The sequence below is a fragment of the Drosophila montana genome, unplaced genomic scaffold (assembly GCF_035044405.1).
Source record: "Drosophila montana isolate Dmon_TW-CO22-7 unplaced genomic scaffold, ASM3504440v1 contig_2626_1, whole genome shotgun sequence".
In the NCBI taxonomy this organism is placed as follows: domain Eukaryota; kingdom Metazoa; phylum Arthropoda; class Insecta; order Diptera; family Drosophilidae; genus Drosophila; species Drosophila montana.
The window spans coordinates 26,666-51,669 of NW_026997490.1; the positions used below are offsets into that span (position 1 = coordinate 26,666).

The 25,004-nt window shown below is 40.7% G+C and overlaps 1 protein-coding gene across 1 annotated transcript; it reads left to right on the forward strand.

Annotated features, from left to right (window-relative positions):
* The first annotated feature begins 186 nt into the window (after window positions 1-186).
* On the forward strand, window positions 187-24,548 carry nompC (no mechanoreceptor potential C). The gene is made up of 18 exons (XM_064683465.1): window positions 187-761; window positions 3,015-3,116; window positions 8,122-8,223; window positions 10,108-10,224; window positions 11,982-12,074; window positions 13,417-13,630; window positions 13,714-14,009; window positions 14,608-14,910; window positions 14,982-16,409; window positions 16,541-17,077; window positions 17,163-17,369; window positions 17,444-18,137; window positions 18,566-18,652; window positions 20,340-20,551; window positions 22,808-22,936; window positions 23,402-23,510; window positions 23,850-24,079; window positions 24,194-24,548. Exons 1-18 carry the CDS (start codon window positions 372-374, stop codon window positions 24,197-24,199), a joined length of 5,256 nt encoding a protein of 1,751 aa, XP_064539535.1. The 5' UTR covers window positions 187-371; the 3' UTR covers window positions 24,200-24,548.
* The last annotated feature ends 456 nt before the right edge of the window (window positions 24,549-25,004 follow it).

A 25,004-nucleotide genomic window follows, 5' to 3' on the forward strand; every position in this document is an offset into this window, starting at 1 on the left:
TTGTTGTTGTTGTTCTTGTTGTTGTTCTACAGGAAACATACGAAAAGTGGGCCCAAAGAAACGTTTGTTGTTTCCGTGTGTTGCCAATGAAAATGCCAATTGTTGGCAACAACAAAATATTGGTAGAATGCGGCGGGCCAGCAAAATAAATTGTGCAATGCAAATGCAAATGCAAGCCACAAACAATGTTTAAATAGCGCAAAAAATTATATCAAATTATAAAACAAAACCTAAACAATTCGATTTACAAGCAGAAGCTACATCGAGTTGCAACTGCAAGTTGCAACATCAAGTGGCAGCTACTGCCCTACTCGGTTGTGGTTGTGTAATGGCCAGTGGTCGAGCGTTTTGTTAGGCCTCAAATCCAGAGCATGTCGCAGCCGCTGCGTGGCGGACGCGGTGGGCGTGCCGGCGGCGGCGCTGGCGGCGCTGGTGTCGGACGCAAGACCCCATCCTCGTTGACGGGTCCACCGGACGATTCGGCGAATACCAGCGAACGTGCCACGCCCGCCAGCAAGGCCGACTCGGATCCCAAGGATGATAGCTCCAGCAATGGCGATAAAAAGGATGCAGATCTATTCCCGGCGCCCAAGCCGCCCAGCGCGGGTGCCTCCATCAGGGATACCGCGAACAAGGTGCTCGCCTTGGCGATGAAAAGCGAATGGACGCCAATGGAAGCGGAGCTGAAGAAACTGGAGAAATATGTGGCCAATGCGGGTGAAGATGGCAATCACATGCCGCTCGCCGGAGTGCTCGATATGGTAAGAGAGAACTAGAGAGCGAGTGTGAGAGAGAGAGAGAGAGAGAGAGAGGGTATAAGTAGACGACTTTGTAAAATCAATTTTGGAGCCCATCGAAAGCGGCGCAAAATGTAAGTCGACGTCGCCCTTATCAACGTCTCCAACGGAGGCGGCATTTTAGTTATTGTTGTTGTTGTTGTTGGTTGTTTACCAGCCAAAATAACGACACAGTAGCTGAGTGTAAATGTGTGTGTGTGTGTGTGTGTGTGTGTGTGTGTGTTATTTGATAGCGCGGCCCAAATGTTTGGCTGCCAAGGCAATGGCAGGCGACGTCCTGCCACAAGTTGCGCCGACTACCCCCCGCGGAATAAACTCATAAAGCATCGAAATTGAAGCGCTTCGATTTCAATTTACCATAAAAATATCAAACACAAAAGTCGTTGACATAAAATTATCGTTGCAAGTCTTAAGCACAGCCCACCCCCCCCAGCCGCACGACAACACCCGCGGCGACTGACAATAAAATGCAGGCAGGGTAAAAAAATATATATGTATATATGTATATAGAAGCCAAAAATGTAAATGCCCAATTGGAATGTCGAGACAAGAGTTAAGAGGGAAGCAGCAACCAGGGCAAGGGTTGCCTCATGCAAATTATTTCGCTGTGCGAAAGGCATCATTAACATACAACTTTGGTTACAGCTATGATACCCTGTAGATATGCAAATTAGCAAGGGATTGTATGTGCAGCACACTAAATTTGAGCTAGAATATATTATTAACATTTCTTTTTGTTTTTTATGTGAACGTTTCTTACATCTACCTAAAACTAATCCGATTTTTCAACTTCTCGAAGATTTGAACCCTTAAACTTCATGCTCAATGTCGTTTCAGGGCAAAATAAAAGAAATGGCATTGTACTATTGTACTTAAAAAGAATTCAGCAATTTTACACTAAAACAAAATTCTTACCAAAAAATAATTTTGACCCAGATCACCCGATCTTAAATATATTGTACTTTCATTAAGAACAATTTATTTCAATTTTTTAAATATGCAAATTCTTTTTAGAAGCCTATCTTAATTATCGATATCTTTGTTTCTTCTTATTTCTTCAACATAAATAATTAAGTTTTATAACAAGAAATATATTTTTTATTTGGAAGACAAAATGTATGAATCATACAACCTATTTATATATAAATTAAGTTACAGGGTGAATTTCAGTTACACTGCCTTTTCTCTATATTGTTCCAATTTAGCTTATTTGGCGACTATTTTTGGTATATTTTTGCTGCCAGACAAGGTTAGGAAATACTTATTGTTTTGGACTTGATTTGGTTTTAATTATGAAAATTGCGCCAAGCAAATGAGGTGAAAATGAAGGCTTATCAACGATTGTATGAGAGAAACAAGAGAAAACTGCAATATACTGTGTATACCATAACAGAATAATAATAATAATAATAATAATAATAATGATGATGACCGCCAAAAAAACCGTGACCAATTTTATGAGAATTATAAATTGGGACATTTAAAAATTCAGCAAACAAGAAGAAATTGTGGAACCAAATGGCATTTAACAAAAATATATGTTCAGTTCAGGAACCTTTTTGGCATGAATTTGAACCAAAATTAAACATTTCAGAATTAAGTTCTTAACGGGACGTAATACTAGTTTCGGAGGGCATAACCGATTAAAAAATTTAACTTTTATATATTTTTTTTAACCTGAATTCTTATCCTACAAATAAGAATCAGAAAAAAATCGAAGACATTTTTTTTTTTTTAATTATGATATTACGCGGCAATTTGAAGGAAAAATCATGATGAAAATTATAGAAATCTGTTAAGTTTTGATAAAGCGATAAGTGTTGGAAAAGAACATGAAGGAATTTGTGATTTTGTATCGTATATATAAAACTGTTTGTCCTGACCGACTGACTGACCGATTGGAGTTCAACGCACATCCAAATTAATTTGAGACATGTTACAGACTTCTCGCAAAGTCCGCCCCTCTGGAATGATAAATGGCGAAAGGCTATAAGGGCGACGTTTTAAGTTCTGCCCAATCGGCTTCAAACTTATTTTTAACGCTCTACAACAAATTTGAATAAATACTTGAAGTTATATGTGCACATATTGACCCTACGACCCATTTTAATTCCACACACATTTTAATTCCATATTTAACTCATTTTTAAATACATTCCTAATATGCATTTGTACACGCTGAAATCTCTGATGATTATCCTTTGCGTTTTTTTTTAGAACACGGGCATGACTCCGCTGATGTACGCCACAAAGGACAATAGGACGGCGATAATGGATCGCATGATTGAGCTGGGCGCCGATGTCGGAGCACGGAATAACGTGAGTATCGGGTGTCGACTTGGGTTTAAGTTCGAAACATCGTCTTAAATTATCAAGATATGAGTATTTGGCTTAAGCCGAAGGCAACCAGCTGAGAAAGTCGACAACAAAGAAAAAAAAACAATAGTAGCCGCTGCTGGAATTGTGTCAAATCGATAAAAACCGCATAATTAAATCTCACGCGTGGGCGTCATACCAAGAGCGCAGCAGTTGGCAGGCGGGGCGGGGGGTGCGGTCCACGCACTTGCCGCACACGCGTTGCCGGGCAAATCGCCGGCGGGACTCAACTGCCACTTAACAGCCGCTGTGGGTCAACCGAAGAGAGCTTGGCCAACCGTTTGGCCGGGCTCTAACAATTGTTAACAGCTCAGGCGACACGCAAGGGCGCACCGGAGGTTGTTTGAGGGGGGCTGCAGGGTCTTTGGGGTATCATATTCTGTGATTTATTTTTCCCTGATTTTATGCTGCATACTTTGTGGCACGACGAAAAGTTGCAAGGTTATTTTTGGCGAACAGTTTTTGGAGAGATAGAAGAGCAGCGCGAAGTTGGAGTATAATAATGTATGTTATATGATAATATGATAGGTATGAAGACCTTTCTTCAGCCTAACTTCAGATGTTTATCAAATGGTTAGTGTTGTACAACTCAATAAGAACTGATAAAACTGAAAATCTAGCAACACCACTCGTCACTAACACTAAAAGCAAAATTCATTAATGCAAGCAATGCAACTCTGCCTCATGGCGCAGAATGTAAGCTAAGAAGAACTTGACAGTGCTGTAAAAGTCGCAATATGGTAAATGAAGAGAAATATGTGGCAAGGCAAGATAGTTAACAATTAAAATAGGTGTTAAGATTTGCTCCTTGAATAACGTTAATGAGTATAAAAGTTGGGATTAGAATCAATCATGTTTTAAACAGTGTTGTAAAGTACTCTAAATTCAACTATCTTAACTTCAATACTCTACTCTCTTAAGTTTTAGTCAAGCCAAATATAAGTGGATTACAGCCAATAAACCTTTTAGCAGTGTTGTAAAATACTCTTATTTAAACAATCATTAAAAAGGGTAGCAACGCGTGACATTGAAAGGGTTTAGCTTGACCTTTTTTCTCAATCATTGTAAGCAAACAGAAAGGAAGCCCAAATTGAACTCTGCGTGAAATATAAAGTGAGCAATTTGGGCCTATTCAACGTCCAATTGGACATTGGGCATTTGGCATTATGTTTGCATGCCACAATTACGCGTTACAACACATTTGGCCACATTTCATTTGGCCCACTGCTCTCGACTTGAGCTTGAGGCGATAAAAATCCTTGACCTAATTACAAAATAATTGTTGCCAAACCAAAAGCGAGCAAAGTCAGCGAATTAAATTACCAAAACAAACATAGAAAATTGTGATACGTTTTTTTGCCCCAACGCAGACTCACAAAAAAAACCCTATTGAAGAAATTTTCCCAGCTTGTTTGGCGTGTGAAATGTTAAAGGTTAATTGGCATTTGCTGAATAATACGGCTTGACTGCGAGTATTAAAATGAATATTTATAATATATGCAAATTTGCTTTCCTATAAAAGAAATAATATGCCAGGCATGGAATTTAATGCTGCACCTATTAAGGAATGCTGAGTGCCTAAAAAGGGGCTTTGATTTTTTTTTGAGTAGAATATTTGGTAGAATATTTCGGTAAAAATATATAAGTATTATATATCTCGATCGCAGTTTAAATTCTATATATTCCTAATATGTGATTCCTCTCGGAAATATATTCAGTGGAATGGAACACCAAAAGGATTTATTCTTTATAATATATTGCATGTTATATATGGGTCTTACAGGGTTAGACATATCTTCTTGTCTCCTCTCTAGATTATACTTTTTATACCAATAATTCGTATCTTCTAAATCACATAAATTTTGAATAATAAATTGCATATAGCCTACTTTTTGACGCAGACATCTAGAGTATCAGAAAACGTATCGAAATTTGCAAAAGAAAATCCTGACCAGAGCCATAAAAGCAAAAAGAAAAGTGTGACTTCTGTTTGTAGTCAGCGCAGTAAAGATGGTATCTCGTATACCCCAGCCAAATCTCTAGAGTTTATGACCAAGTAAATTTGAGCTGACGTGTTATATAACAAAAGATGCGTCATGTTTATTTAAATGAAATCCTAATGATGTTTATAAAGCTTGGCAGCTCGTCAGCGTGTTTTATAACAGAAATAAACGAAGTAAAACGAGTGAAGAGTGGCACTTTTAATTAGAGCTGTATTTTTCTTAATGCATTAAAAAAGTAACTGAGGCAGAAGAGGAAAAGGCAGAAGAGCAGTTACATATCACGTGTGACGAGGTGTGTTTTGCATTATATCATTTAATGGCTTATCTAAATGTCGGACATCTCTTAAATAATTCGCATTTGGCACGACAGTTGGCAGCACGTGCGGGGCACGGCAAATGAAATAGAATGGAATGATGTAATGAGTGCGGGTAATTAACATTTTGAGGCTGTCAAATGAGGGTCTTTACCAGCTGAAAGGGGGCTGTGTTGGGGTGGGATAAGGTGGGGGAGGGGGGCTAGAAGCACATGTCATTGTGGCTGCAGCCAAATCGAGTCGAGGCTGAAAAGAAGGAGGCGTCAACGGACTTCATTTGTTGCAACTTAAAAGCCAATTAATCAAGCGGCTGACTTTTGCAATACGCCCAGTTAGCACCTGTCCAGTTACACCTGCCCGCAAGCCTCGTTCGTAGCAGGCAGCTTTTTGGCGCTGACCCTTTTCAAGACAAATGGCCAAAACGAAAAGTGGGAGCCAGCGGCCTTTTTTATGCCTCACATGGCGTCATTAATGTGTGTATTATGCAATTTTAATTAAAACAGAATTTGGGCGCCAGGTATTTAGCATTTGGTATATGTTTTCGTTTCTTATATTTGAGCCACATGCGCGATGACAGCGTGCAATTTTTACATTAAGCTATTAACTGGGCTTAGACTCAATTTGTCAAACGTTGTGCGTGGGCGCACGCACCGTGCACAGGTGTGCGTGTGCGTGTGCGCGTGTGTGTGTGTGTGTAAGGCACTCGAATTAAGTCTAAATTAATTAATTTAATTTGATGCTATGCTTGCTCTAAAGTGGGCGTGCGCTATGCTAAACGCGCTGACATCAGCTCGGGAAATAATTTAGGAATACATTTTATAATTTCATTTTTTTAAGTGTCTTTTAGCTAGAGTGTATGTGTGTGCGTGTGTGTGCAAATGACTTCATGTTGGGCTTAAGAAACTGTAGCATACTTTGTTGCGCTCCGCAAGGTTTACACACAACAAACAACAAAAACTGGGTCGTCTTACAGTCAACCTTTTACCCACGACCTGAGACTGAGCCAAAGAGGGCCACAAAAAATGTGCTGGAAAATTTGCGCTTCCGTTTTTGTTGTGTTTCCGGTTTTTGCTTTCGTTCCGCAACAGCCCAGCAACAATACACAAACGCACACACACACACACACACACACTCTCAAGACTTATTTGGAGTTAAAAACTATGCAAAACAGGCGCGTGAAATATTATCTGTCTGGCGTTCAGTTTACGTGTACTTTTGCAGGCCAGTGTAAATTTGCCTGACTTTACGTTACGAACCGCAAAACTGGATAAAACTAGGCAGAACCGATGTCTTTCACCGGGACATGTGTCAAAGACTTCTGCTTCTTCTTTTTCATGTGGTTTTTCGCCTATTGGCAACCTGCGTTCTATGCAAATTAGCAAAAGCTGTAGCCAGAAATAAACTCCTGAGCTAGAAGGCAAAAGCCACATGACATGAATTATGTATACTCTTTGAGATATAAAACCCGAAAGTTGGGTGGAATATGTAATAGATATATAATGCCATTTTTTCTTGTTTTTTTCTTACATATTGTTTTTAAGAATCGAGAAGATACGCTTTAAATAAAAAATAATATCTTGTGCAACTTAGAACTATACTGAGAGAGTTTGGCAGAATTCTTTTTATTTTGTATAATATGCGCACCCCCGGAATAAAATCTTTACAATTTAAAGACGAAATTCTGCTTAATTCAGTTCCAATTCCGTTTGGACTTAAGGTCAACTTTCCATGTGTTCCAAGAAATTTGAATATACTTGTTCATATTAAAACAATATTTCTGAAGGGAAAAATAATGTTACTCAAATACGCTATAAATGTTGGGTCCGTAAAAATGCTGGCAGCCCCATGACAGAGCATTAAATGGCTAATGCATGTAACAAGGCGCCTATAAAAAGCTCGACTCACTTCCGCTTAGCGGGCGCAGCGAAAAACACACAAAAAATATAAATAAAAAAGAATAAGTAAAAGAAATGTCCACGGGCCGAGTTATAAATTAAGTTAATCCACGGTTGGCCCATGCGGCGTATGTGTAACATATTGGGTTATTGCTTATTATATAAGACGATAAATGGAAATGTGCCAAGTGCCAACCCCTTTCCCTTTCCCCCCCGCCTCGCGTTAGGCATATGTGAGTCACGGGAAACGTGTCGCCAAGTGCTAAGGTAATCACACTTTGGACTCCGTCGTTATCTTTAAATAATTTGCATTGCAGGGTCGTGAGGTAAGCGAGAATTTGGGTTTTGATGCAGTTGTTGCATGTGTGCCACAAACCCAACGACCATTAAGAAATGGCCGAAAGCGAAAGTCCACATGCAAAGATTGCGGGGCCAACAACAACAAACGCTGTGAGAGCTAAGTAATCAGCCGCACCTCTTGGCCTGGCCATGCAAAGTGCTGCCAGAGCATGGGTATGTGTATGGGCAGGGGCACGGGGCATGGACAGGGACAGGGGCAGGGGTGGGGTCAGGGGCAGTTATAGGGTATTGAGAAGTAACTTTGACCCATTGAACAGCTGCTGACCTGTGTCAGTTTAGCCTCGTCGAATGATTTCAGCAATTGATTTAAAGTCTCACCCACTTTTGCTTTCTCGTTCACATTTTTACACTCACCGCTTTTCAATTTGTCTTGCAGGATAATTACAACGTGCTGCATATTGCGGCAATGTATTCGCGTGAGGATGTCGTCAAATTGTTGCTGACGAAACGCGGCGTGGATCCCTTCTCCACCGGAGGCGTAAGTATAACCAAAAGATTTTCCTATTACTAATCACATATATAATATCTATATATCTATATATCTATATAGCTATATATCTATATATCTATATATCTATATATCTATATATCTATATATCTATATATCTATATATCTATATATCTATATATCTATATATCTATATATCTATATATCTATATATCTATATATCTATATATCTATATATCTATATATCTATATATCTATATATCTATATATCTATATATCTATATGTCTATATATCTATATATCTTTAACTATAGCTATATCTATATCTTTACCTCTCAATTTATATATATGGTAGCTATATTCCTTAACAGATCTAGTTTTTAGGCCTGTGTGAGTTTAATTCCCAACCTAAATCCTTCAGTTTTATATCGAACCTATTCTTATGCTCAATTAGGCAGCCTACTGAAGTTTACATTCGAGTGCTTCAAAAATCGATGAATACTTTTTGGCTGCAGTCACCTTATTTAATGACGAATCGTTTTTCAAGCACTTTTGAGTCCATTAAACGCATTTTTAGTGTGCAAAGGTCAGTCGAAAAGATGTTGCCGCATGTTGCATGTGACTTTGGCACGTTAGAGGCTAAGGGGCCAATTAGTGGCGACAAGGTTAAGACTTTGGCTAATGCCGGGCCACAGGGACCCTAATTTAAAAACCAGTCCGCCAGCCAAAAGCCAGGGCTAAGGTAAACAAACTGCGGTTACCAAGCACTATTTAATTTCTATGCCAAGTTGAGCAAAGATTGTGGGGAGTATGTAACATAGCCTGGGAGTATGTGTAATATGAGAAAGGGGAACAAAAATGTGTAAGCTATATATGTACGATTTAAGTAAGAATGGTATATGGTAAATATCTAGAAATTTGCAATATATATACAATATTATCATATGAGATTAGGATTAGTCCAGGTTAAAGAATCAATTCTATCAATTGCGCACTCCCGACTCTATAGTATAATATAAGATAGTAATATATAATATATTACTAACAAAAAAAGAAACGTGTCGTTTATTTAGCTACAATCCATTATATAAGTTAAAACTAAAAGCAGATACTTTCAACGAGTTTTGGGAGAGATTTGAGAATATTCTCACATATTTTTGCTTATGACAGTCACCGTTTATATATATGCAGGATATTTGCTAGTCGATCATTTATAGATTTACTTTTTTCAACATTTTAATTTGGTTTTTTGCCGCAATGACTGAGTGTTGGGGCGTGTCAAGCGCCTCATAGCCCAAATTACTGATGTTTATCAGGAGAGAGCACTTAGAAAGAGAAGGCTATAGCCTAGGCACATTAAACACACACACTCTCACACACTCACACACTCACACTCTCACACACACATGGAAAGCAGATGTTAACTTTTGTTTTAGCAACAGCCAACAGTTTGAAGTGGGTGTGCGTGGCAAACACTAACACCAACACTAACACCAGCCCCTCTCTGTATTGTATTGTATTGTGGGAGCTGTCAGTGCCAGAAGAGAGCAGGAAGTTTATAAAGTGCTGTTGCTGTCAATCTGTGATATGAGACGGCAAAAAAGGAAAAAAAAACAACAAAAAAGAGCCAAGTGACACGAAATTTGCTTATAAGCCAAAATACTGAGCGCTCCTTCATTCAGTTGCATTTGGGATTTTGAAGTGAATAGTTTTTTTTTATATATTTTTTTTCTGGGGTGTTAACATAAAAGATTGTTGCCTACTTTTCGGCGGCAAATAAAAAATCACATTAAAAGTATTGTCTAAGTGCGTGCCAGCAACAGCCAGTGTGTGCACACTTAAGTATTATAATATTTATTGTGCTCATAATAATATTTATATATATATTTCATTTTTATTAATTTCTCGTTACAGTCGCGCTCACAAACTGCGGTGCATTTGGTGTCCAGTCGTCAAACGGGCACCGCCACAAATATCCTCCGAGCTCTACTCGCAGCCGCTGGCAAGGATATACGCGTGAAGGCAGACGGCGTAAGTGTGTGTGTGTGTGTGTGTGTGTGTGTGTGTGTGTGTGTGTGTGTGTGTGTGAGCAAGAGCCACAAGTGCTAGTAAATAGCCAAGTTATGAGCTGCTGGCAGTCAACATTATGTGAAGCACACTCAAAGCCAGGTGCCAGTCGGTGCCAACGTAAACATAAATTTAATACAAAAAAAAAAGGAAATAAAACAACAAATCGAAAAACAACAATCATATAAAGCAAACGAATTGTGAAAAATCAATATGCAAGAAGCCCAAAACAAATGCATTTCCGGAACTACAAAAAAATATGAATCAAAGAAAACTCCCAAAAAAAACCGCAAAAATAATGTCAGCGCTTCTATATACCCTTTGCCCATTGAAAATATTTAAATTGGGGTATTTTGTAGTTGTGCTCATGCATGTAACAGGCGGAAAAGATCATCTTCGACTCCATAAGGATAACATGTTCTTCATGAGTATGAACTGATGAGTATCTGTATCTATATTGTATGTATCTGTATCTCAGATACTAAGAGACTTGGAGGCTCTAAATTTTCTACCATAGCATCGCCTACATTGTCATCGATAACTTTACATATTTCGCAGTAAACGATATATATCGATATCCTGCCTAGGTTTGCTTATAAATTCATTTGCTTTGATTTCTTTAGGACATTTGGAGTAGTTTGAAGAACTTAAATATTTTAATTGTTACTCAACTCTCAAATCCCCTCATGCATATAGTCAACACAAAAGCTATACGGCTGAAGTAATTAAAAGAAGCTCTAGACTTGGGCATATGTGAAACAGAAAGTCTTAGCTGAACACAGGGTATCTCATACCTTGGCTATCACGACTAGAGCTTACTTGTTTGCCGATTAACTTGCATTGAAAAGACTTAAGTGCCTGAAACTCAGTAGAGAATCGGCTTAAATGCGGAACTATTTGTCGCATCACGTGCACGAGTGCAAATTTACTCCGATATTTGGGCAACGCACGCGACGACTAGTGCATAAATTTACGAAGGCCTCCCCATTGTTTGCTCGAGTCGGGTCGATTGATAGTCTAGACAAAAGACTTGTGCGAGTCGGCAACTTGATTTAAATCAATTAGAGCCAGACCCAAAACTATCTACACCCGCACCAGAGTTAATGGCACTGTCAGACATCATTAGCCGGATAAAGTATTTGGGTGCCATCTTCTTTTCCCTCTTCCTTTCCCTTTCCCACTCCCGCTTCCATTTCCATGCCCATTTCCCATTACCCATTTCGATTTCGATTTGGGCCTCCGCAAATAGCTCGACTAACAATGACATCGGCACGCACATTGGCAGCTAGTCTTCGGGGCTCTGCTTCCTATATGGAAGAGACTCTGTACTCTTCTTCCATGAGGGCGCTCAACCCGTTGCCAACAACAAACACATAATGCAAGAGTTGGTTCTGGGGGCAGCCCATCCACAAAAAAAGGGGGTCACAAGTTGCTCTACAACTTGATTTACTTTGTCAGCTGAGCGGGCATAGGCGGGGGTTAAGGGGGTTTTGGGGGGGTTGGCGACTCTCTCATGCGCCTTTGCCAGTTCAAAGTTCGCGCGAAAAGTTGCGAACTTGGCTAAAAATAGGCAAAAACATGCAGCCATTAACACTTGAGGCATGAATTGGCTAATTGGTAATTTACGTGTGTGTGTGTGTGTGTGTGTGTGTGTGTGAGGGTGTGTGTATTGCACCCCTAATTATGTTACCAACTAAAACTATGCATCTATATATTTGTAGCGTGGCAAAATCCCATTGCTTCTGGCCGTGGAGTCGGGCAACCAGTCCATGTGCAGAGAACTTTTGGCTACACAAACGGCGGAACAACTGAAGGTAAGCAAAAAAATATGCTGCGAAAACACGATACCATATAAAAATAGGAGATATAATAGATAGGTTAATATCTGGAATAATATATAAATAATATGTGATTAGAATAGGGAAATTTGTGTGAGCTAAGCGGGTTAACAGTAAATGGTAAGAACTAGTTGGGAATTTTAAGATTTAATGGGTTGTATATCTGAATATCAATATCATATCAAAGGGTCGATAAATCTCCTGTGAATCTGTGATTCGAACAGCCTTTTTAAACTAACCTAATTTAACATGGGATTGATATTCTTCTTAAGGAAGAAAAATTATAATTAAATGCAATATGTTTGAAGCCCATTAACTCTATACATATTTAGGTGAACTATCTGTTACTTGTAAAGGAATGCTGCAAAAGCTTTCGAAAACCTTTTCCCGAAAAACTTTTAAGTGGGAACTTAAGGAGCTTATCCAAGAGCTGACAACTTACCCCTATAATATTTCTGTTGGTAGAACAGAATTATATTTTTACACTGTGAAGGTTACACATTATCAATAGCCAATCTCCCCCTTAAGCTAGAACGCATTAATCTGGCATTAATTAAAAGTTAGCATTTGCGCCTTTAGATGCGTCAAAAAGATTTCAGTGTACAGCTAATAAAATTACTTGACCAGATGTTATCGTTTTCGTTTCCAAGGGTCACAAATCAAAATTATTATCAAAATGCAAATTGCATTCAACTGTCAAAACTTGACAAATAAATCAGAGAAATGCAAATGCCTTAACTAGGTGGCAACGCTACGCACAGCAAATCGGCAACAGTGCACGCAATCAACAGAGGGAGTAAGAGAGAGAGAGAGAGAGAGAGAGAGAGAGAGAGTGCGAAAGAGAGCGTAAAAAGTGCAACAGTGCAAAATGTGATGTGACATTGGGGCAAAGTTTTTAGTGTTGTTTTCAATTTGCACGGCAGACACACATACACACACACACACACACACACACACACACACACACACACGCACACAGGTGTAGAGTCAAGAGCAGTGCGTGTTGATGAAATTAACCGAAAAGGGGTTAAAGTTAAAGTTCGAGTTAGTTGACTTTGGGCCAAGCAGCTTGGCACGCAATCAGCCGGCTAGGAAAGTGGGTCAAAAGTGTTGCGAAAACGCAGCTAAAATATTAAACGGAGGATAGGCTAGAGCAGAATTCGGAGCAGGAGCAGGCGTTTAGGCTGAGGAGTTAGCCTTGTTACGGGGCTAACTCGATTTGCATATTCAAAAATAAACCGAGAAGCGATGGCAATCGCCGTTTGCCGCCGATTTGAGCGCTGCAATTTCTTAAGCTTGAAATTTGATTCGTGACCAGGCAACGACGGCCAATGGAGACACGGCCTTGCATTTGGCCGCCAGACGGCGGGACGTCGATATGGTTCGCATTCTGGTTGATTACGGCACCAATGTGGACACACAGAACGGCGAGGGGCAGACGCCGCTGCACATTGCCGCCGCCGAGGGGGACGAGGCGCTACTCAAGTACTTCTACGGGGTGCGTGCATCCGCCTCGATAGCGGACAACCAAGGTGAGTCAACAGCAGCAGCAGCAGCAGAAAAAACCCATGATGGGACTTTCTTTCTTTTTCCACTCCTCCTCCTCCTTTTACAGATCGCACACCCATGCACTTGGCCGCGGAGAATGGACATGCGCATGTCATCGAGATCCTGGCGGACAAATTCAAGGCGAGCATCTTCGAGCGCACCAAGGATGGCAGCACACTGATGCACATTGCATCACTTAATGGCCATGCTGAGTGCGCCACGATGCTCTTCAAGAAGGGTGTCTATCTGCACATGCCCAACAAGGATGGCGCCCGCAGCATACACACTGCCGCCGCCTACGGTCACACTGGCATCATCAATACCCTGCTGCAGAAGGGCGAAAAAGTGGACGTGACCACCAATGTGAGTAGACATGACTACGATCCTATAAATGGGCAATATGCCTTCTCAGCGACACCTTATAAAAGACTTTATCATTTTGTGATAGAATGTTGAACGGAGACATCTTTGGCCTCGTAGAGTATTCTTGAATATTACTTTATAATTTCCGGAAGACCGTAAACCTTATCTTCCATTTTTCAATTATTCTAATAGGAATTATGTGCTTGGAACGAAAAGAAATTTCTTATGGTTAACATTAATTTTCTTTACCCACAGATACTTCAATTGTTATCTTATTTTTATTTATTTATTCCAGTCACAAATACTTACCTGCTGTTAATCCAATTCCCAGTCTTTATTTACGCGTTGATCGTTTTGTAATATTTATCGCAAGGTCTTCTATACTCTATTATCAATTACTCCATAATTTTGTATTGATTCTCTCATTATATTTATGAACGTGTTTCTATAGAAAGATAAAGAAAAGATAAAACTAATTAGGACTTGACTCAAGCATTAAATAGACCTATTTAAATGAAGTATTACAATTATTACTTAAAGAGAAAACTATCGAAAACCACATCCGATAATTCATGAATACTCTTAATCCCTCTCCCAGGATAACTATACGGCACTGCATATAGCTGTGGAGTCAGCGAAACCCGCAGTTGTGGAAACGCTGCTCGGCTTCGGCGCGGATGTGCACGTGAGAGGGGGTAAGCTGCGGGAGACGCCGCTGCACATTGCGGCACGGGTCAAGGATGGAGATCGCTGTGCGCTGATGCTTTTGAAGTCCGGAGCGAGTCCAAATCTGACGACCGATGACTGCCTGACGCCGGTGCATGTGGCCGCGAGTCACGGAAATCTGGCGACGCTGATGCAACTGCTGGAGGATGGCGGCGATCCGCTGTACAAGTCCAATGTGAGTACGAGCCCGAGAATCGAAGAAGAACTGTCTACATGATCAAAAAATCTCTCTGTATTCTTTTCTAGACCGGGGAAACACCTTTGCACATGGCATGTAGGTCGTGTCATCCGGAGATTGTGCGTCATCTGATTGAGACGGTGAAGGAGAAACACGGTCCGGACAAGGCCACCACGTACATCAATTCTGTGAACGATGATGGCGCCACGGCGCTGCATTATACTTGCCAAATTACCAAGGAGGAGGTGAAAATACCCGAGTCCGATAAGCAAATTGTGCGCATGCTACTCGAGAACGGAGCCGATGTGACGCTCCAGACGAAGAACGCCCTGGAGACGGCGTTCCACTATTGCGCGGTCGCGGGCAACAACGATGTGCTGATGGAGATGATCTCGCACATGAATCCCACGGACATACAGAAGGCCATGAATCGACAGTCGTCGGTGGGCTGGACACCGCTGCTGATCGCCTGCCATCGGGGGCACATGGAGCTGGTCAACAATCTTTTAGCGAATCATGCGAGGGTCGATGTCTTCGACACGGAGGGTCGCTCGGCGCTGCATCTGGCCGCGGAACGGGGCTTTCTGCACGTGTGCGATGCGCTGCTAACGAACAAGGCCTTCATCAATTCGAAGTCCCGTGTGGGACGCACTGCGCTGCATTTGGCAGCAATGAACGGATTTACGCACCTGGTGAAGTTCCTCATCAAGGATCACAATGCGGTGATTGATATATTGACGCTGCGCAAGCAGACGCCGCTGCATCTGGCGGCGGCCAGCGGTCAAATGGAGGTGTGCCAGCTGCTGCTGGAGCTGGGCGCCAACATTGATGCGACAGACGATCTGGGCCAGAAGCCCATCCATGTCGCCGCACAGAACAACTACTCTGAAGTGGCCAAATTGTTCTTGCAGCAGCATCCATCGCTGGTGAATGCCACCAGTAAGGATGGCAACACTTGCGCCCATATTGCTGCCATGCAGGGCTCCGTCAAGGTGATCGAGGAGCTCATGAAGTTCGATCGATCCGGCGTGATATCAGCTAGAAATAAGTTGACCGATGCCACGCCCCTACAGCTAGCCGCCGAGGGCGGACATGCGGATGTGGTGAAAGCTCTCGTCCGTGCCGGCGCCTCCTGCACCGAGGAGAACAAGGCCGGCTTCACGGCCGTCCATCTGGCCGCCCAGAACGGGCATGGCCAGGTGCTGGATGTGCTCAAGAGCACCAATTCGCTGCGCATCAATAGCAAAAAGCTTGGCCTAACGCCCCTACACGTTGCCGCCTATTACGGCCAGGCGGACACCGTACGTGAACTCCTCACCAGCGTGCCGGCTACGGTCAAGTCGGAGACGCCGACGGGCCAGAGCCTGTTTGGAGAGCTGGGCACCGAGTCGGGCATGACACCACTGCATCTGGCCTCATTTTCGGGCAATGAGAATGTGGTGCGATTGCTGCTGAACTCGGCGGGTGTGCAAGTGGATGCAGCTACCGTGGAGAACGTAAGCCATGATCTTTATTCCTTGCTAATACAAATCCCAAGCAAGGGTTAGCTGTGTCACCATCAATCAATCAATCAATCAATCAATCAATCAGTTCTCAATCGGGTTGCTAATCGAACTTTATTTTGTAGGGTTACAATCCGCTCCATTTGGCTTGCTTCGGTGGACACATGTCAGTGGTTGGTTTGCTTCTGAGTCGGTCGGCGGAACTCCTGCAATCCACGGATCGCAATGGTCGGACTGGTCTGCATATCGCTGCCATGCACGGCCATTTCCAGATGGTGGAGATCCTGCTCGGCCAGGGCGCTGAGATAAATGCAACCGATCGAAATGGTTGGACGCCACTGCATTGTGCTGCCAAAGCCGGTCACTTGGATGTGGTCAAGCTGCTGTGCGAGGCGGGCGCCTCCCCAAAGTCGGAGACTAACTATGGCTGTGCGGCTATTTGGTTTGCCGCATCCGAGGGTCATAACGAGGTGTTGCGCTATCTAATGAACAAGGAACACGACACGTACGGCCTGATGGAGGACAAACGCTTTGTCTACAACCTGATGGTCGTGTCCAAGAATCACAATAACAAGCCAATACAAGAGTTTGTGCTGGTTTCCCCAGCACCCGTGGATACAGCAGCCAAATTATCCAACATCTACATAACACTCTCGACCAAGGTGCGCAGGCAGACTTCAGGCTCTTCAGGCTCTTCAGATTCTCCCTAATCTCTCTCTCTCTCTCTTTATGTCTCTCTAATTGCAGGAGAAGGAGCGCGCCAAGGATCTGGTGGCGGCTGGCAAGCAATGTGAGGCCATGGCCACGGAGCTCCTGGCTCTGGCCGCCGGATCCGATTCCGCTGGCAAGATACTGCAGGCCACGGACAAGCGGAACATGGAATTTCTCGATGTGCTCATCGAGAACGAGCAGAAGGAAGTCATTGCGCATACGGTGGTCCAGCGATATTTGCAAGTGTGTTCATCAACCAATGGCAATCTTTAAGCTGGATTAATCCTAGAATTAACATCTTTCGACTCGCGCTTTAGGAACTGTGGCACGGCTCATTGACATGGGCATCTTGGAAGATAATGTTGCTGCTGGTTGCATTTATCGTTTGCCCGCCTGTATGGATTGGCTTCACATTTCCGATGGGGCACAAGTTCAACAAGGTGCCGATCATCAAGTTTATGTCCTACCTCACCTCGCACATATACCTCATGACACACCTGAGCATTGTGGGCATAACGCCCATCTATCCGGTGCTGCGTCTGAGTCTGGTCCCCTACTGGTACGAAATAGGCCTGCTCATTTGGTTGAGCGGCTTACTTTTGTTCGAGTTGACTAATCCCTCGGACAAATCGGGATTGGGATCCATAAAGGTGCTCGTCCTGCTGCTAGGCATGGCGGGCGTCGGCGTCCATGTTGTCGCCTTTCTCTTCGTCTCCAAGGAGTATTGGCCCACATTGGTCTATTGCCGCAATCAGTGCTTCGCCCTGGCCTTTCTTCTGGCCTGTGTCCAGATCCTCGACTTTCTGTCGTTCCATCATCTGTTCGGACCCTGGGCCATCATCATTGGCGATCTGCTTAAGGATCTGGCGAGATTCCTCGCCGTGCTCGCCATCTTTGTGTTCGGCTTCTCCATGCACATTGTGGCGCTGAATCAATCCTTTGCCAACTTTACGCCCGAGGATCTGCGCAGTTTCGAGAAGAAGAATCGCAATCGCGGCTACTTCAGTGACGGTAAGTCCAGACGTTTGCTTTTTGCTTTTCTCTCTAATTATTTTTGAAAACTTCTTTGGTTTGGAATATTTCGTTTGTGTGTTCATGGAATGTTTTCGCAACATCCGCATTGTGTTTGTTTTTTGTTGATTTTCTTAATTTGATTATTCAAGTTCAATGTGTCTTGATAAGTATCTGTATCTGCCTTGAATGAAACTGTGTGCTCAATGTTCACCTATGAAATACAACTACAACCACAAAATACAACAACAATTGCATGCTGTACAACAAACCCAAACTGAACCAATCCTCTTTGATGTCGTCATGTGTTAAACCCACCCACCCCACCCTACCGCCCCTTGCTATATTGAAACCCCTGCCTAACTCCCCCTACTAATTACGCTCTCTCTCCCCCTCTCTCTACCATGCCGTATTATCCCATGCTTCAGATGATATGCCCACCCCACGACCTCCGCCCGTGGAGAGTTATGTCGATAGTCGCTTCAGCGAATTCCGACGCAAACACAAAGATGATCGTAAGTTCTGTTAACTGCTTTCGTTCAGACTCAATTGCATGGGCCTCTCATATATATATATATATATATATATATATGGGCTCTCTCTGTCTCATATAATTCTTAACTATATATATATATATATACTCGTTCATAATTTATCTGCAGGTCGGCGGTCCTAGCATATTTTTGGGCCGGCCGGCCGCTGTTCCTCTTGCCTTCAATGTTGTGTGTAAAAGTTTTTATATTGTCATATCTTATTTTCCAGTTGTAATGGAAAAAGCAAATGCTACAAATCCCACACATAATATACTCTCCCTACTCGTTCAACTATCCAATGTTAGCCTTGCTCTTGTTCTTGTTCTTTAAGTTCCTTTCGTTTCGTTGAGGCATGTTTTGTTGGTCACGGTCAACGGATTCCGTTCTAAATAAATACTATATAATCTATATAATACTTTGTGCATTCTCGATGTTGTGGATCAATCAATGTTAATAGGTATCATCTGCCACATTATTAATATATATTATTGTATATTTTTTAATTGTACCTGTTTTTTTTTGCTGGTTTTTTCTTTTAACATTTTTAAGAGCATGCATTTTTTTCTGTTTAAAGTATAAATGTAGAATACTTTTAGTACTAGATACTTTTCCAAACTTTAGATTAATGTATACATTACTTTCGAAAGATTTCAGATTGTTAGTTAAACATGTTGATTGTGATTAAATTTAATTGAAACAAAATAGCCTAAAAGAAATAGAAATCGGTAAAAAAATAGAAGATATTTCATCATTAAAAACAAAAATATGTTTTAATATTACGGATGGCATTTCAAGTTGTCAACTAACTAAAATGATAGCAAAACTGGACCAAACAGTACATTTTTCTGTTATTTTTTTTTTAAAGTATTATTATTTTAAACGAAAACTTGGTTTTCAAATTTTAGATACAAATAGGGACTAAGGATGGATTAAAATATAATTTAATTCAACTCTGAGTTTGCCTTGTTTTTGAACTTTAAGAACTTGATTTAAAGCCTAATTCTTTTTTATTTTATTTTTATTTTTATTAAATGCATTTCACACATTTGCGCAACGTGTACAAAAATAAATCAAATTAAAATAAATAATAATAATTCAATATTGCATGTTGATGTTTTGCAAAGTCGCCAGCAAAAAAAAAACAAAAGAAACACAAAATATATATGTATATTTATATAAATATTGAACTTCATACAAGATATTTTCTGGGCTTAAAGCTTCTGCCGCTGCTTGGCAAACACCAAAAAAAACAAAACAAAAAATATTAGAAAAAACAATTAAAAATTCTGCACAAAACGGCGAAACGAATCATATGAAGAAAACCCACACGAAATATCGATAATTATCGATGCTGTCGTATGTGTGTTGGCCGATATCCAAAAAATATAACCAATAATATAATCGAATGCCTGACGTGTTGTTGTTATTGCTGTTGTTGCTGCTTTTAGCCACCAATATTCGTACGAATTCTCGCACACACGCCTGTGCCAATATCAATATCAATCAATATCAATATCAATCAATCAATCTAACAATATGCAGCATTAGCAAGCCCACAAGTTCCGCCTCACACAGTTAGCTCGTTTTGTATGTGTGTTAATTAAAAAGAAAAAATCTAAAGAGAACAAAAGAGAAAAAAACCCACCCAAAATTCTTTGGACGTTGTTAGGACCCATGACACCATTTCTGGCTTTCGAGCGTCTGTTCTTCGCCGTTTTCGGACAAACGACCACCGTGGACATCAATCCCATGCGACATTTGCGTCCCGAGTGGACCGAGGTGCTGTTCAAATTTGTCTTTGGCATCTATTTGTTAGTGTCTGTGGTTGTACTCATTAACCTGCTAATTGCCATGATGTCGGATACTTATCAGCGCATACAGGTTTGTATTGACAATCTCCACTAATCGCAAACACTCTCTCTCCCCCCCCCCTTTTTTTTCTCTCTCTCTCTCTCTCTCTCTTCCCTTACACTTAAATATAATCAACCAATTTTGATTTTAATTACAATTTTTTACTGCTGTGATAACAACCCCCTTGACCGTCTATATGTGAAAATTCAACGCAATTGGCGCACGTTTCCGGTTGCTGTTGGGGGTTGATCAATGGGGCCAAATCAAATTCGGATACGAACGCGATTCGGGCCAATTGACCAACCACACACAATGTCAAATGGGCGTCCGTTATCTTTTTATTTTTCAAATCCAATCTCAACGCTGTGCTGTGTCCGTCCTATATTAAATATTGGGGGTTGATAACTGTCAACTGGTATTCGGTATTTCTGTATATATATATATATATATATATATCTTTATGTGGGGGGTATATTTGGTATTTGTGAAATATATTAAATCGGAATCGGAATCGGAATTGGAATTTGGAATTCGGAATACGGAAACGCGACACACGACACAGTGCGCATGCATCCGATTAACTCGTTCGAGTTACTCTTCTTCGCCGTGTTTGGCCAGACGACGACGGAGCAAACGCAAGTTGATAAAATCAAAAATTTAGCCACGCCCACTCAACCGTATTGGGTTGAGTATCTGTTCAAAATTGTCTTTGGCATATACATGCTGGTATCGGTGGTTGTACTCATTAACCTGTTGATTGCTATGATGTCAGACACCTATCAAAGAATTCAGGTAGTATTGCTAATGGCGCTTCATAAAACGAACCACGTTTATTCGTTAATACTCTTTTATGCTCTTCAAAATAACATATCAATATTATATACTTATATATTATCATAATTATCATATAACTAAGCTATGTATTCAATGATAACTGACTAATTTTTAAGTCTTTTTCAGCAAACAACGAGAGTCCTTAGTTTATAAGCTCAACAGGTTAAAAAATAGATTTTGTGAGGAAATAAACTTGGTTAAGCCCGATATGCAGCGAGAAGCAAAGCGAAAAGTGATAAGCAAGATGCACAAGATGTTAGAGTAGGAAGTTAGAAGAAGTCAGGTGAAAGTTAAAGCGAGAAGCAAAGGGAGAAAAAAATCGAGTAGAAAATAGTTGAAGCAAGAAGCAAAAAGGTTAGGTGAATAAAAAGAGAAGCTTACAAGATCATCAGCGAGAAGCAAAAAAAGATGCAATGAAAAAGCGAAGCGAGCAGCCGACCAAGAAGCAAGTCAAGAAGTACAGCGAGTAGCAAAAGCAAAGCAAGACAGAAGACGAGAAGAATGCGAGTGAATAGCAAAATAAAAGAAGCAAAAGAGCGGATAGAAGCAGAAATATAAGTAAAGCGAGAAGTCGGAAGCTCAGCGAGAAGTAAATCAAATAAAAATGAGAACCATCATGAACAGCAAATAATTAAGTGATTGAAAAGCAATTAGGAAAACTAACGGCTCATAGCCTCAATTTTTTTTGGTTACTTTGAAGTCAGTTCTTAGAAAGCATTTACACCTTTAAGAAAGTTTATAGTATCGAAATATATTCCCAATTATTTTTAGCTTGAAAAAAAGTATGGCATATTTCCATCAACTGCCCAGACTTGCATCTTCCAGGTTTTTTCCAAGAAATTAAAGCTGTCTGTCAGATACATATCCAACGGTAAATTGTATCTGACAGATAAAACACGCGCTTATAGATTAGAAAAAGAAAAAATTAGTGTGTACTACAACTAAATTTCGTCTGTGTAATTAGCTTTAGAATTAGTTAAAAGCCTAGCGAAAGTAGCTTTTGTGACCAGTGTTGAGCAATACGCGTGCCCAGTGTTGGCAAATGCATGCTTTACAAACTAACTGCTGCATGTTTCTGTGTCTATGTCTATGTTTAAGTCTAAGTACAAAAAAAAAATATACCAATAAATGCGTGTGGTTTTGTATAGCAATTTCTCGAGTATCTTTAAGATACAAACGGCGTGTATATACAAAGTATCTACGGTTAGAAATTGTTGAGCAAAACCAACGTCTACATTTGTATATTTCTCTTATTGAAATTTCTCAGTTGCAGCGCTTAAGTTAAATATATAAAAAAAAAAATAAAAGGGAAACAACAATTGTAAATTGTGAACGCTTGAAAAATCATGAAACTCATTTGTGTAAATCGTCGTGTTCTTGTTCTATTCTATATATCATGTCCCATCATCATATCATATGATCATTCAATGCGAAAAACCTATGAAACACTAGGCACAATCCGACATCGAATGGAAATTTGGCCTATCCAAGCTTATACGCAATATGCATCGCACCACAACAGCGCCATCGCCGCTTAATTTAGTTACCACCTGGTTTATGTGGATCGTCGAGAAGGTCAAGGTAAAATATCAAGTGTTCGAGCTAAGACAAAAAAAAAAAAATAAATATTATATAACAGGAAAAATGATATAACTACAAGAACTCTTACTAAGCTGAACAAAACACTTAATCAGACTGTGTTAATCGATCAGAACTCGCGTAGTTGCTGACCTTTTCTGCCAACCATTTAAAGCAATTTGGCAACAACTGCAAAACGGGGCAGAACCCAATTTTAATTTTGCAACAAATGTCAACAAATGTCTACAAATGCTTTAAGTGTGTTGCCTGTACCTGCACCCTGTGCTGCACCACCCTGTGAATTGTAGTGTTTAGCACATTTGGTCACACTTTCTTTTTTGTTGTATTCTTCAGTGTTTTTTTTTTGCTCTGTGCTGCTTTTGATGTTTAATCAATGTGTTGTGTCTCTTGTCTCTGTATGTCCTGTGTGTCATGTCCTTGACCTAACTTACGCTCACACGCAAACAGGCACGCATGAAGAAAAAGAAGCGTCCAAGTCTGGTTCAGATGATGGGCATACGTCAGGCCAGTCCACGCACCAAAGCCGGCGCCAAGTGGCTATCGAAGATCAAGAAAGGTGAGCAATGTATGTATCGTTACCTTACGAGTGAGTTCCCCTAGGCCCCCTGCAAAAAGAACAAGTCTACGCACAATGTTGGGTCTGGTGCAAGAGTTTTGTAGCAACAAGCGTTCGTCTGTCAACTCACTCGCTCTTCCTCTCTCCATCTGTCTCTCTCTCTCTATCTCTACGTAACTATGACTCTCTTTTATCAACTACAGCTCTCTCTCTCTCTCTCTCTCGTCTACTCTTTATAAAATTGGCGCGCTCTAGCTCAAAATTTCTTTCTCAACTTCCAACTCTGATTCCCCCCTTTCCCCAAGATCATCTTAAACTCATTCTATTCTATTCTCTCAGACTCGGTGGCCCTTTCCCAGGTGCATCTGTCGCCTCTGGGCTCTCAGGCCAGCTTCTCGGCTGCCAATCAGAATCGCATCGAGAATGTCGCCGATTGGGAGGCGATTGCGAAAAAATATCGAGCGCTCGTTGGCGACGAGGAGGGCGGCTCTCTCAAGGATTCGGATGCGGAGAGTGGTTCGCAGGAGGGCGGCGGCGGCGGCGGCGGTGGGCCACAAGGGCCGGCACAGGTGGGCAAGGGCAGGGGCAAGGCAGCTGCCAAAAAGTAGAATCAAATTTTTTAATGCTTGGATTATAAGTTTAGGCTCTTACACATTGGCTTACTAAATGAGTTTCGATTACAGGTCTAAGCAACATCCCATCTGCCTACTACTACTTCTACTACTACTACTACTACTACTACTACTTTCTACTCTTTCCAAACTTCTCTTCTTTACTTCCCTCCAAAAAAATATCATCTAACTCTTTAACTCTCCAACTCTCCCATCTCGACTGTCTTTTTGTCTGTCCTAACTCTAAGTGACTTTAAAGCTAAGCTGCACTCCTGAAAAAAAAATCAAACAACTCTAAGCTAAGCTACACTTAAACTAAATGAATTTAGCTAGAATATTGAAATTGTTTTTGATAATTTTTAAGCCTTTTAATTTTAGTTTAGTTAAAGAACAAACAATTTTTTATATAGCATTCCAACCAAAGCAACAACAAAACAAGTTTTCCATAATTTGAGCTAAGTAAGTTTTTTAAGTCCTTTTTGGACTCGATTGAAGTCATCCAATTTGCCTAACTTTTTGACATGAACTTCCAAGCATTTTAATAAATTATAATTAAGCTAAAACTACATGAAGTAGAGGAAGATGAAGAAAATAATGTGTGCAGCATTATTTATATTCGTACTTGGTAGTTAGTAAGTTTTTAACATTAGCTTCACTTAACTAAATTTATATCTTTAAGCTTTTCGTGTTTGTGGCGTTTTTTTTTAATTTTAATAAATGTGGAATTATTTTAATTTTTTCTAGTTCTTAATGTAAAATTTATATGTATTTACCAAAGAAATTACGTCTTAAACTTGTTATGTGTACTTATGTGTAAATAAATAGTCATATTTGAAAAAACAAAAGTCATTTCTTTTTATAAAAATTAATTGTTAAAATCGTT

Excerpts from the sequence above, each read along its gene's own strand:
- nompC (XM_064683465.1), top strand. The coding sequence starts at position 372 with ATGTCGCAGCCGCTGCGTGGCGGACGCGGTGGGCGTGCCGGCGGCGGC. Across the intron at positions 12,075-13,416 it reads AAACGGCGGAACAACTGAAG|GCAACGACGGCCAATGGAGA; the intron begins GTAAGCAAAAAA and ends ATTCGTGACCAG. Across the intron at positions 22,937-23,401 it reads GGATCGTCGAGAAGGTCAAG|GCACGCATGAAGAAAAAGAA; the intron begins GTAAAATATCAA and ends ACACGCAAACAG.